The following is a 12,460-nucleotide window of genomic DNA, read 5'->3' on the forward strand; positions in this document are numbered from 1 at the left end:
ACAAGGCAAGTTATCTATGTATGCGCCACATAGTTAACTTGTTCCACAAGCTACTATATAGAGTCAACTTATTCCACAAGCTACCAACATGTGATTAATTTGTTGGCCAAGTTTCTAATCTACAAACATATCTAAAGTCAAAACCACATCTATAAAGCTTCTAAGAAGCTTTTCTAGAAGACTTTATGAAATTAATTTATATTTACCTACTTCTACCTAATTATATAAGTAACTATTGGAATAAATGTATATGTCAATGACATTACCTCTCCTTCTAGGGATGAGTTCCACAAGCAGCGATCATCATCTTTCATCGATCTTTACAATTCTTCATCTTGATTTTCTTGGATGTCATCAATGAATGGTATTAATCTTCTTTGTTGCATTTCCAAGATTCTTTGCTAGCTCTTATGTACATTTGCTAATATCATATCTATGCAAATGAATAAGATATTCTAACCTATTTTGGCACCACCTTAAATCTAAGACTTCTTCCACCTCAAACTCTTGATTATTATCCACTGCAATAGAATGAGGTGGCATTTGTCTTTTTCTGGAGATATTTATTATCTTATACAGCTCAAGAAATGACACGTGAAATATAAGGTGGATCTTTATAGACTTTGGTAGATATAATCAATAAGCAATATGATTGATTTATTCACAAATAAGAAGAAGTTGCGACCTATAATAGTCTAACTTATCACAAGAACGAATAGTCTTGATATTACAATGAAATAATCATACCTTGTCACCTACATTGAATTGTGGTTGCTATTTGCAATAAGCATCTATATTGGCCTTTTGTCATTCTTGAACTTCCTTTAATTGTGTCTTCATTGTTGTATGTAGCTCTGACAAACGATTTGCTAAATCTTCCACCCCAAGATTATCAATTTTTAAAAAGTCAAAAGTATCAAGTCATAGATGATAACCATAATTGGCAAAGAAAAGTGTTTGTTAAATATAGATACTTATTACAAATATAGATGCTTAAATATAGATGCTTATTGCAAATGAAATGTATTGAATTATTATATGCAAACTCTACCAATGGTAAAAAAGTTGTCTAATCACCTTGATGATAGTTGATGGTACACGTCAAATATTGCTCCAAAACTTGATTCATCCATTTTGTTTGTCCATCAGTTTGAGGATGAAAAGCTAAAGAGAGCTTTATATCCACTTTTAGAATCTTGAATAGGATTTTTTAAAATATTGATACAAATTGAATCGCTTTGTGTGATATAATATCCTTTGGTAATCCATAATAGCAAAAAATATTGTCAATGAAAAGTTTAGCTATTTCTTCACTTGAAATAGATTTTATACATGGTATGAAATGTGCCATTTTTATGAAGCAATCTATGATTACAAATACAGAGTCATATGAACTTGAACGTAGATCTCATAATTAATCTCAGCTATTGAAAATTCCCTAGAATAGAAAACTACTAGATGGAGTTTATCATTTGTTCCTATTTATGACAATATTATACCTAAGGCAGAATGTGATGCATCTATTTCTATAAAGAATGCCTTAGAAAAGTCAACATGATATAAAGTTGGTGTAGAAGTAAATTCCTTCTTCAAAGCAACAAACAATGCTTTGACTTCTTTATTCCACTCAAGTTTGTCTTTATAAATTAAATGTATAAGTGGAGCAATAACTTAAAAAAAGTTCTTGATAAAGATTTGGTAATAATTGGCAAAGCTCAAAAAGCATTACACATCTCTTACTGTTCTTGAGATCTTCCAAGCTATGATAGTTTGGACCTTCTTTGGATCCATCATAATGCCTTCATTGAAAATGGTGTATTCCAAAAAGTCAACTTAAATAGTGTAGAATACACACTTTTTTATCTTTGCATATAATCCTGCATCTCTTAGTTTTTGTAATACATGATGAACATGAACTTTATACTCTTTTGTATTCTTAGAATGGATTGAAATGTCGTCCAAATAACACACAACACAATCATCACAAAATTCATAAAAGACATCATTCATTAGATGTTGGAAAGGATTTGGTGCATTCGTGAATCTAAAAGGCATGACATTATATTCAAAGTGTCCATACTTAGTTTGAAAAGTAGTCTTCCATTCATCTCTTTTTTTGATATGGATTAGATTATATGCTCCTTGTAGATCTATTTTTGTATAGATCTCTGCTTGATTTACTTGATCATGAAGTCCTGAAATCAAAGGTAGAGGATACATGTTTTTGATGGTGATCTTGTTAAATCTTCAATAATCCACACACATTTGTAGAGATCCATCTTTTTTCTTCACAAATAAGATAAGAAAGCCAACTAGAGTTTTAGAATGGCATATAAAGTTCTTAGCCAAGTTCTCATCAATGTACTCTTTTAGTACATCCAACTCATTTTGTGAAACATTATAGATTGATCCAAATGGTGGTTGAGTTCTTTCTTGAAAATCGATGGTACAATCATAAGGATGATACATTAGAAGAATATCTACATTCTTCTTTTAAAAAACGTCTTGAAAATCTTGATACTAGCTAGGAATATCACTTGATATCTTCTCACCATCAACAATGGGCATGGTATATATAGCAAAATATGGCCCTTCATTTGCGGCATGCATGAAAGCTTTCACACCTACTAATAAGGATTTGGATATACTAGACTTATGAATTTCTACTTGCATAGCAAGACCTTGAGCTAAACTATGAAAAAAATTGAGATTGCAAGAAATTATTTCAAAGATTTTGTCTTTTGCATTGTCAATAATAAGTCTTTGATATTATCCTTCAACACATATCAAAAGTAATTGATAAGGGCTTTATTATTTTAGTCCATGTCACAAAGAAGGTTTTGGGATTCAATAGCATATATGGTAGCTAACGATGATCCTTATCGTAAAGATAAGAGCTTGGTCTCTGTTATTGTTTTTCGATTACTTTCTCCAAAAATGGCCGTAAACACTTCTAGAAATGAATTCAAATCATAGAGTTGGAAATCTTTTTGTATTAAAGGTGTAAATCAAGAGAGATCACTTCTTGATAGAAGTGCATCTATGAATTCAACTTGAGTAAATCCATCGGGGTATTGGAAAGGATGCAACCTTAGATAGAGCTTGACTTATTGTGAAAAACCTCAAAATTTTGATTTTGTTCCATCAAACTTCTCAAGCATAGTAATCCTTATCCCCATCATACTTGTAGAAGCAAAATTCCTTGGATTTGGTTGTAAGTCGATCTACTTGCTTCCTTCAACTACACAACTTCTTGCTGTAAATTTTGAACTTCTTTCATAGGTATAGGCATTGTACCTCCATGATTCACATTGAAAATACATGAGATTTTCACTCTTAGAGTGTTGACAAATTCATGAAGCTCTGCAATAGTTGCAAATCTATTTTCACTTTCGCTAAGAGTGGCATCTATAATCTTTCCTTCCATAGAAAACTCAAAAAAATCCAAAAAATTAAATCAAAGGAGGATAATCTACAACCTCTAATAAAAATTTCCACAAAGAAGGGTGATCTACTTCTTTTAAGGAAAAGATTAGTATTAAAAAATAAGATTTTTTGTTTTAAGGTAGGTAGTCCTCAACCTTCAAAACACAACAATAGAAGTGGAATAATATATTTACTTCTAAAATAAGATAGAAATAGTATGCTAGCACTCTTCTCAAACTGTCAAGGACATGAATCTCAAAAAAAGAAAATCCTCAATACTTTCTTGTGTCATTGATAGGAACTAAAAAGTCACTCAAAGATGATATAATGTTGAACTAAAATAGCTATTGCCAAAAACAAGAAGATTAGAAAGTCTTGGAATAAGACTAAGGACTAGAAAGGCATTGACAAGAGTAAAGAAGGCTTCATTTTTGCATCCATATATACTCTCTAATTAAGAGCTATGTAGCGATATTCTATAGGACCTCCAACATGTGTTGACTTTGCTAGCCACATGTCTTAACTTACAAGGCAAGTTATCTATATATGCACCACATAATTAGCTTTTTCCACAAGCTACTATATGGAATTAACTTGTTCTACAAGATATCAACATGTGGTTAATTTGTTGGTGAAGTTTCTAACCTACAAACACATCTAAAGTCAAAATTGCATCTATGAAGCTTCTAGGAAGCTTTCCTAGAAGACTTTATGAAATTAATCTATATTTACCTACTTCTATCTAATCATATAAGTAACTATTGGGATAAATGTATATGCCTCTGATAGCTAGTTGTTTGTGTATTCAGACTAGAAAGTCCATGTAGTTAGATATTGGACTAGTAATATAAGAATTCAAACTCGAAGCTCATTTTGTGGATGTTTTGGCCAAAGGTCTAATTCTTAAGAAACATTGTAAATTCAAGGAGACGATGGACATCATCAAATTGAGTTAGTCTAATATGTCATTAAGTGGGAGTATTAATAAAGTGTGTAACTCCTATTAGACATAATGTAAAAAAGGCAGTTAACACCACTTTGTTGATTGACAAGTTGTAGCCACCATTTGTTGGTGGTAATATCATTTAGCTACCATAGCCTACTGAGCCATCATATAGTCTAATAAGACAAATGATCACATATTAATTGGATATCATTCACTACGCTAGTGGTTTGTGTCTTCACACTAGAAAGTCCATGTAGTTAGATATTAGGCTATTAATATAAGAATTCAAACTACAAGCTCATTTTGTCAAGTAATTTTAATTCTCTTCTCTTCACATATTTGTACTTCTATTCTGGTTATATTCTGGTTCTATTCTATTTATACTTCTTCATATTTTATCACACTTTCTTCTATTGAGTATATTATATATTTAAACACTAAATATCTATTAGTAATATTAAGATAGTATGCTTCTATAATTAATTAATATTGATTGAATATGATAATTAGTTGTTATTTTTATTATTACAAAATAGATTATTTGTATCATTTCTTTCAACAAACTTTAATGATCTTTATAATAATATAATAATAATAAAAAAAAATAAAAAATCTCTAGAATATGACAAATTTTACTTAGATTTTTAATACATTTGTTAAGTTTCTAGGTTAAATATACTTGCATCAAATGTACAAAATCAAAAAATGTTCTTCTTTGAAAAAAATATGTTCTACATATTTATTTTCTTATATAAAATAAATATATTTAAAATACATAGTAATAAAAATACTATGAAAGATGGTAATGTGTGTATTTTTAATAATAATAATAATAATAATAATAATAATAATAATAAAAAAAAAAAAACTTATAAATTTATTTCATGATCACAAATTCATATATCATATTATCATACATATCAACATTAAATTATTCTTTTACATTATCTTTATCTTGATGAATCACTGTAAATTTTATCATTTGAATTGTCTATTTTCTCAACATCTTCTTCTAAAGAATGATTTAATTTAATTATATATTTGCCAATGGTTTCAAATTTCAAAAGATAAAATTTAAATTTAATAATAATTGTTTAATTCTTTTATATGTTTAATATTCTTTTATATTAGTCTTTTAAATGTAATTAAATCAATTTTTTATTATTATATTAGTTAATACTTTTTTGAGACTTTCAAAGAGTCTTTAAGATAGAATTATGTTACAAATAATAAAAAATATATTAGGTGAAATGCTGTGTGTGGCGTTTAGGAGTGCTCCATCTGAGAGCGCACTGGGGGCAAACACGGACCAGAAGCTGTTGTAGAGTTGCAAAATAGTGTATTCGTGAGCTCCAAGCAATGGCGGTGTGGAGGCAATGAATTGAGTAATATGTTGATTTTTTTTGGCTGCCAGAGAAAGTTACGTGGTTTGGCGATGTTTTCCTTAATGTAGTTTGGGTGTTTCAATGAAAGAGGGTCCTGGGCATGGCCAACTACGCTCAAGGAGGCGGGAACTATCCTTCCTCGGCCAATTTTGCACTGTTGGGTTTTAGTATTAAGGCATTCAACAACCGATCTTTTGGGAATTTGGCATTTTTGTATAGTGTGGTTGAAAGAGGGGCAGCAACTGTTTTGAAAGATAAGACCATTGGATTCTAATGCATAATCAATGTCCCCTTCATTATCTTACATGGGTAGCAGGATCGATTGAGGGACGGACTTCACATTGTCCGTTAATATGCAGACTCTTGGGCCTCAAATTCTTGTTATGTATGTATTAGCATCATCAACAAAAAGTACGTCACAAAATATCTCAAAGGTTTTGCGGAGGAATTCTTGAATTCTCAGGAATGGAGGGAGTTCACGAATCTGGGCCGAGACTCCAACTTTGAGAAGACGGGACACAATCTCAAGTCTCCGCAAGTCAAACACGTGTATCAGGGCATAATCCTATACAAAGCTAATCAAGATAGATTAATGTCGTCGAAACACAACAATACAGGCACATTAACGCTGGCACATAGTTAAGAAACCATAGTGATTAACTATGAACCTATGAGTGTGAAAGAGCCCTTCACAAGCACTGTCCCAATTGCAGTACAACTTTAGAATGGTCTGAACAATGAGGGCACCAACTCTGAAAGCGGCGGAGAGATTACCCTCCAATTCCTTCATACTGTCTCTCTTCATCTCTCTCTCTCCGTCCATCAGGCAAAACTGTCTAAGCTTTCGAAAAGATTAGATCGAGACCTTCCGCAGCAATAACTCAGCACCGTTCACGATTGCCACACATTTGAATGCTCTACGGAAATCTCTGCTTGCACACATATTCACCGAGGTACAAGAGGCAATCGTGTAGCTAGAATTTCCAGGACAAAATTTGCTCCTTCGGGATGCCGGCCTCTTCCAAGAGTTCTGTTAGCTCTTTCCTGGATTCCTCCTCCACACATACGATTGCCGCTGTGGTATTGGGGTCGTACTCCAGGTCATCCTCGTCCCACAAGGACCTGAACGAGCCCACAGCCCCTTGCCATTCCTCTCCGGCGGCGTCGTCAACTGTCGCACGCACCTTCACGCTCCTAGATTCCCAGTCGGCAAACTTCTCCTGTAAAATGAATTAAGCCACATGAGTTCAGTGTCAGGGTCAGTATTTTGATAGAGAAAGGACTTAATTCGGGGATTGAATGTGAAGGACAACCACGTAATTTAAATGTCCTGCACTGACTTTGAACCATTTTATCAGCAAGGAAGGATGATCCCTTAACCCCTAAACCCTAGAGATAAAAGCACGTGATTGAAATGAAACCTGGTAGGCAAGCTCGGAGGGTTTCGAGGCTGAGCAGAAAAGCCGCACTTCTTCACGGAATGACAAGCTCATGCTACCTACGTCGCCGTCTATGGCTTCAACAATAGCGCGTGCTACAGCCAGACCTCGACCTCTTGCGAAGAAGACAATGGTGGGAAAACGGGAGAGCGTCAAAATGGGTCTCAAGTCAAGCCCTGCTGTTTGCAAATATGGTCCTACTTCTAGCTCTTGTCCTGTTGAAACAATCATCCCACAGATCATCAGCTCCTCGACCTAGGAAGCCACGCTAAAAAATTGAGTGCAAGATCACTTGGAGTACGAAAAGGTGTAATGAAGTTTTAGATTAGGGTTCTTACCCTCCGAGACAGTGTACAGCTCAGGGTTTGAGGCTTCCTCTACATGAATTTCAACTGGGGCCTTCACAGACAGTGAAAACTGAGGCAGCTTTATCATTCCAGCAGGAATATCCCCTCGGAGCTTGTACAAAACGGGCATGTTGATTTTCATGGAGAACGGAGGGCTGGAAGGGACGGCGGTTAGCTCCTTGCCGTCCAGTCGAATTTGGGCAATGTTCCCAGGCTTCACGTAGGCATTCTCCAACGGCACAAGCTGCGAACAAGAGACGACCAACAAAACGCGTAGTTGCAATTCAGTACATTTTCGTTCAAGCCGAGTTGCATATATCGGTGATGGAGCGAAGTAGGAGAATTCTCGTGAATATCAGGGTTGTGAGACAAGAATACAAAGAATGTTCAACCCCGTTTGAATTCTAAATCATGGCTTCTCAAAGGACCACTGAATAAAAGGTAATGAGAATAGCACGGTGAGAGACGGTTTGGCGATGTTCGGAGAGAAGCATGGAAAACAGAATCTATACCTCGCGGGAGACTTCGGTCATGAGGGTGATGCAACGAACCCCCGCGGCGACGTCAGAGACGCCCATCACCTTCGCACTATACCAGTTCTGGGGCTCCGTGGTCTCCACTTCCGTGACCACGAACCCCGAGGATTGCTGCTCGGCCTCCATGATGGCTTTCCGCCGCTGCAAAAGCTCCTCCTGTTCGGCACTGAGCTCCACCTGAGCGGCGGGCGCCTCCGTCGCGCTGGCCTTCACGAGAAACGAATGCCTGTGCGAGACCGCACTCTTGAGGGAGCCGCTACCTCTGACCTCCAGCTTCGTCCCCATGACACTACTCGCCATCTGCACCTTACTGGTCCTCCCTGGGCCAACTCCCCCACCATAGCCACCAGTTTGCCGCAATGCCTGTGCGCTAGCGCCAGCAGCTACACACCGCACCGCCGTGGTTGCCATCGCCGTAATCAGGTTCAGATCAAACGATTCCTTCACGGCTCGGCTTTGCGAACAATGCTAAACAGGAAATCGGTTTGGCAACATTACCCACGTCTCAAAATTGCGCCTTGCACTTGCAACAAGGCGGAGTCCTGAAGATCGCGAGGCAACCTTCCCACGAGACCCCAGCTCGCAATCCTCCTGCCTTATCCTTTCTGGATTTTCTCTGGGACCATGCTTGGCCAGCCGTACGGTCTGCCCGATCTTTTTTCGGTTCTGCCCCGACGTAAAGGATTTGAACTTTGTTCTCTGTCAGCGGTTCTTTTCATTTCCCCTCCTGCTCGCGGGCAAAGGATTGGTCCTGGGCAGCAGGAACGATATCTCGGAGCACTGTAGTGTTTCTAAGATTGCCAACTGGTAAAGCAGAAAAAAGGAGAACAAAAAAAGGTTGTGATTCTTTGGATATTTCTAAATGGCTTCATTGGAAAAGTAATCTATATGCTTTAATGTAGAAGGCTGCCAAAACCACCGTTTCTATGTTTACCTTTTTGTGCCCCATACCCATAATCTGTGTGTATTTATGTATATATGTAAATAAATAATGTATTAATTGTATCCAAAACGTTTAAAAACAAAAAAAATGAATTCATTAAAAAAATTAAATCCTTTGCTATCATCATTTATCTGTGATTACATTCACGTGAATATATGAGATGGTTCAAACACCTCGAATGGCCATGTCCACTTCAGAAAAAGAGAAAGCTAATTGTTGTGAAACAAAGCATTCTGCGTAAAAACAACAATTCATAATTTTGTTCATGTTTCTTAAAAAGTAATTTATGCAAAATATGTATTTCATTCGCAACTTATACAAAATACTTTTGTTGGATATAATGCAGAAAATACAGCAATTAGTTGTTAGAACTATCTCTGCTATTAAAAAACAACTGATGACAGCGAGACTTAAATTTGTTAAGTCAGTTTGAATTTGTAAATAAAGTGTGACAAAAATGAATATCTCACTCCATCCATTCTCACAGCATGATATTATCTCTACAAATACTTTTTTCCAAAATACAAATTTAAGTTTGTATACTATACTCTTCTATTGTTCACAAGAGATTCATGCTTATTGTTTCTTTTCAGTGGATGTTTTAAATATATAAATGCATGTGTATGAGTGTGTGTGTATATACACACACACACACACACACACATATATATATATATATATATATATATATAAAATAAATTTTTATTTATCTAAAATTTGTATAAAAATAAATTAAAATAAATAAATACATGTTTAAAATGAATTAAGCTAATTATTTGAGAATTCAATCATAATTACATTCTAAAATTTTACAACGAGGATGACTGTCATTATATAAGTATATCTTTGATGTGTTGTGAAATTCATTGATAGCATAATCAGCACTCAATATGCACTAATTAATTTGTACATTTTCTCTACTCCAAGTAGTGAGAATGTATATCCTTATGGATATAATTTGTTGTAAAATCAAATAAAACAATGGTTATAATAAATAAATAATATTTTTAATTGCATCCCCTTGAATTTGAAAGCAACAAGTTTCTAGGAAGTGCAAACATATGTTTGTAGTAAGTTTGGAATAAATTTCGGTGATTTTAACATCGTTTTAGAAATTTCACTAACAAATCTGATTATATTGTATTATAATTAGATGTTTTGCTACTGAAAAAAGAAAAAACAAAAAAATCTATACTTTTCTTAGTTATACATATAGAAATTTCACATTAAATTATATCATGTTAAAAAAGACAATGACTGAATAAAATAAAATATAGTGGCTAAAGTTTTATAAAGATATTTATTTATTAAAAATAAAAATTATTTTTTAGAATATATAAAAATGCATCAATGAAATTCATAGAACGTGTAGAATATATAAAAATGCATCAATGAAATTCATAGAATGTGTAGAATATATAAAAATACATCAATTGAAAAATATTAGCATCTATGAAATGCATAGAATATGCAGATGTGTATTGAAATATCTATTTATAATAAATAATTAAATAATATAAGAGATAAAAAAAACTGATCTAAATTATTTTTAAAAATAACATAAGATTAAGTAAATGTGTTTTTTTTATTATTGATATTTTTAGAAAATAAAATAAAATAAAATTTAGATAGGAAGACTTTATACCTAAAAGACCACTTTAAAAGCCATATTTTAGAAGTCTTATTAAGATCTCTCTTTTGATAAAGAAAACCCCTCCTTTAAAAGCCATGGCCTTTGAATAAAATATTGACCAAATAGAAACATAAAATAGACAAAATTATTCTTTTGATATAAGTCTAAATTTTCCATAGTATGTCTTGATTCAAACAATTTTTAGAAGTGTAAAAAAACTTGATTTTTTTTTATGCTTATTTTATGTAATTTTTTACATAAAATCTCAAAATTTTCTAAAAACTATCTCTTTGAGATGGACCTAATGGGAATTCTAAGGAACAACACTATTCTTGCTATGTAGGAAAATTATTCATTTCAACTATTATTATTATAATTATTATATTATAGGATTGTGGACTTATTTAAAAAGCTAATTTAAACACATTTTGATTTAATATAACCAATAAAGATATTTAAAATCTAAAGCCTCTTGTCTTGTTCCCTAAGTATAAATAATATATTATTCTTAATTATTGTAATTAAATTTGTGGCATAAGATAGATTCTTTTGTTTTTAGAAGGTTATGTTGAAAAATTCTATAATAATAAAGTTTTACCAACTCACTTATTTTTTAAAGTATTATGAATAAATTTTAGGAGCCTTAATATAGAAAATCCAATCAAATGTATACTTAATATATTTATCATACAATATTTTAAAAGATAAAATTAAACAAAATAAATTGAATGCATTGCTATTTAATAGAAAAAGTGATGTTAAATTGAAATAGTATGATAGATATCAATAAAGTCATCAAAGACTATTTATTTCTTTATTATGTCATTACGCTATTGTTTATGATGATAACTTAAATTTAAAATATAATATATAAATACAATGCTTTAATTAAAAAATCATATTTTCTAAATAAAAGAAATATATTGTATTTTTCTAGATAAACACAAAAGTAAATAAATTTGATTACTTGAAATTAGATAATATTTAGTTTAAAATATAGTTAAGAAAATACTAATACTAAAAACACATTGCATATATATTTACTTAGTTCTAAAACAATATTTATAATACAGACTTGATCAGACTACTATAATAAATAGTTAGAATAAAATCTTTATCAATTAATTATATCCATTATATAAGTAAATAAAATAATAGAAATTATTAGAAAAGTATTATGAGTAATTGGTAATAAATAATTTATGATCATTAAAAAAATAACCAATTTAAAACTCTTAACATGAAAAATACATGTATTTTGATTCTAATTATTTTTTAACTAATAAATGTCAAATTATTTTTTGTAATTAAGATAATTTTTTTAAAATATTATTCAAAAACAATTCTTGCTATAGAAACGAAATTAAAAGGTAAAAGATATTATAATATATATTAAAAATAAATATACAATAAGTAGCTTTAAAAAATGTTTTTTTTTATAAATAAGACAATTAATGCAATATATAAAAGGTTTTGTACCTACCAACCTTGGATATGAATTAAGTCTACTGATAAAAAAATTAAAAGTCCATTAAAAATATATCTATGTAATTATTGTTGTCTATAAAATATAATATTAGAAAGCACCCTAATTTTTTAATATGGAGTAGGATTTAGATATTATAACTACAGTTAATAGTTAAAAAACTACATTATACATGTATTATAGTAGGATTAGAAGCATAATATTAGAAAATATCTAAGTATAACACATTATAATTTTTATTTTTTAATCATAGTTATAGTAAATAAAAAGTTCTAAAAAAATATGTATATAAAATATTTAATTTGTTCCAAAAGTAATT

At 31.9% G+C, this 12,460-nt stretch overlaps 1 protein-coding gene across 1 annotated transcript; it reads right to left on the reverse strand.

Moving 5' to 3' along the window:
- Positions 1-6,325: 6,325 nt before the first annotated feature.
- Positions 6,326-8,637, reverse strand: LOC112273498 (fruit protein pKIWI502). Its single transcript, XM_024502389.3, has 4 exons — positions 8,056-8,637; positions 7,535-7,787; positions 7,179-7,411; positions 6,326-6,977 (listed from the first exon to the last, which is right to left on the reverse strand). Exons 1-4 carry the CDS (start codon positions 8,488-8,490, stop codon positions 6,732-6,734), a joined length of 1,167 nt encoding a protein of 388 aa, XP_024358157.1. The 5' UTR covers positions 8,491-8,637; the 3' UTR covers positions 6,326-6,731.
- Positions 8,638-12,460: the final 3,823 nt, after the last annotated feature.

Source organism: Physcomitrium patens, chromosome 20 (genome assembly GCF_059467195.1).
Source record: "Physcomitrium patens ecotype Gransden chromosome 20, ASM5946719v1, whole genome shotgun sequence".
In the NCBI taxonomy this organism is placed as follows: domain Eukaryota; kingdom Viridiplantae; phylum Streptophyta; class Bryopsida; order Funariales; family Funariaceae; genus Physcomitrium; species Physcomitrium patens.

What these genes read in the sequence shown, in the direction of transcription:
- LOC112273498 (XM_024502389.3), bottom strand. Translation starts at nt 8,490, where the DNA reads ATGGCAACCACGGCGGTGCGGTGTGTAGCTGCTGGCGCTAGCGCACAG. An exon ending in GCTGTACACTGTCTCGGAGG is followed by an intron (nt 7,412 to 7,534) that starts GTAAGAACCCTA and finishes TTGTTTCAACAG; the next exon opens with GACAAGAGCTAGAAGTAGGA. An exon ending in CCTCCGAGCTTGCCTACCAG is followed by an intron (nt 6,978 to 7,178) that starts GTTTCATTTCAA and finishes TTCATTTTACAG; the next exon opens with GAGAAGTTTGCCGACTGGGA.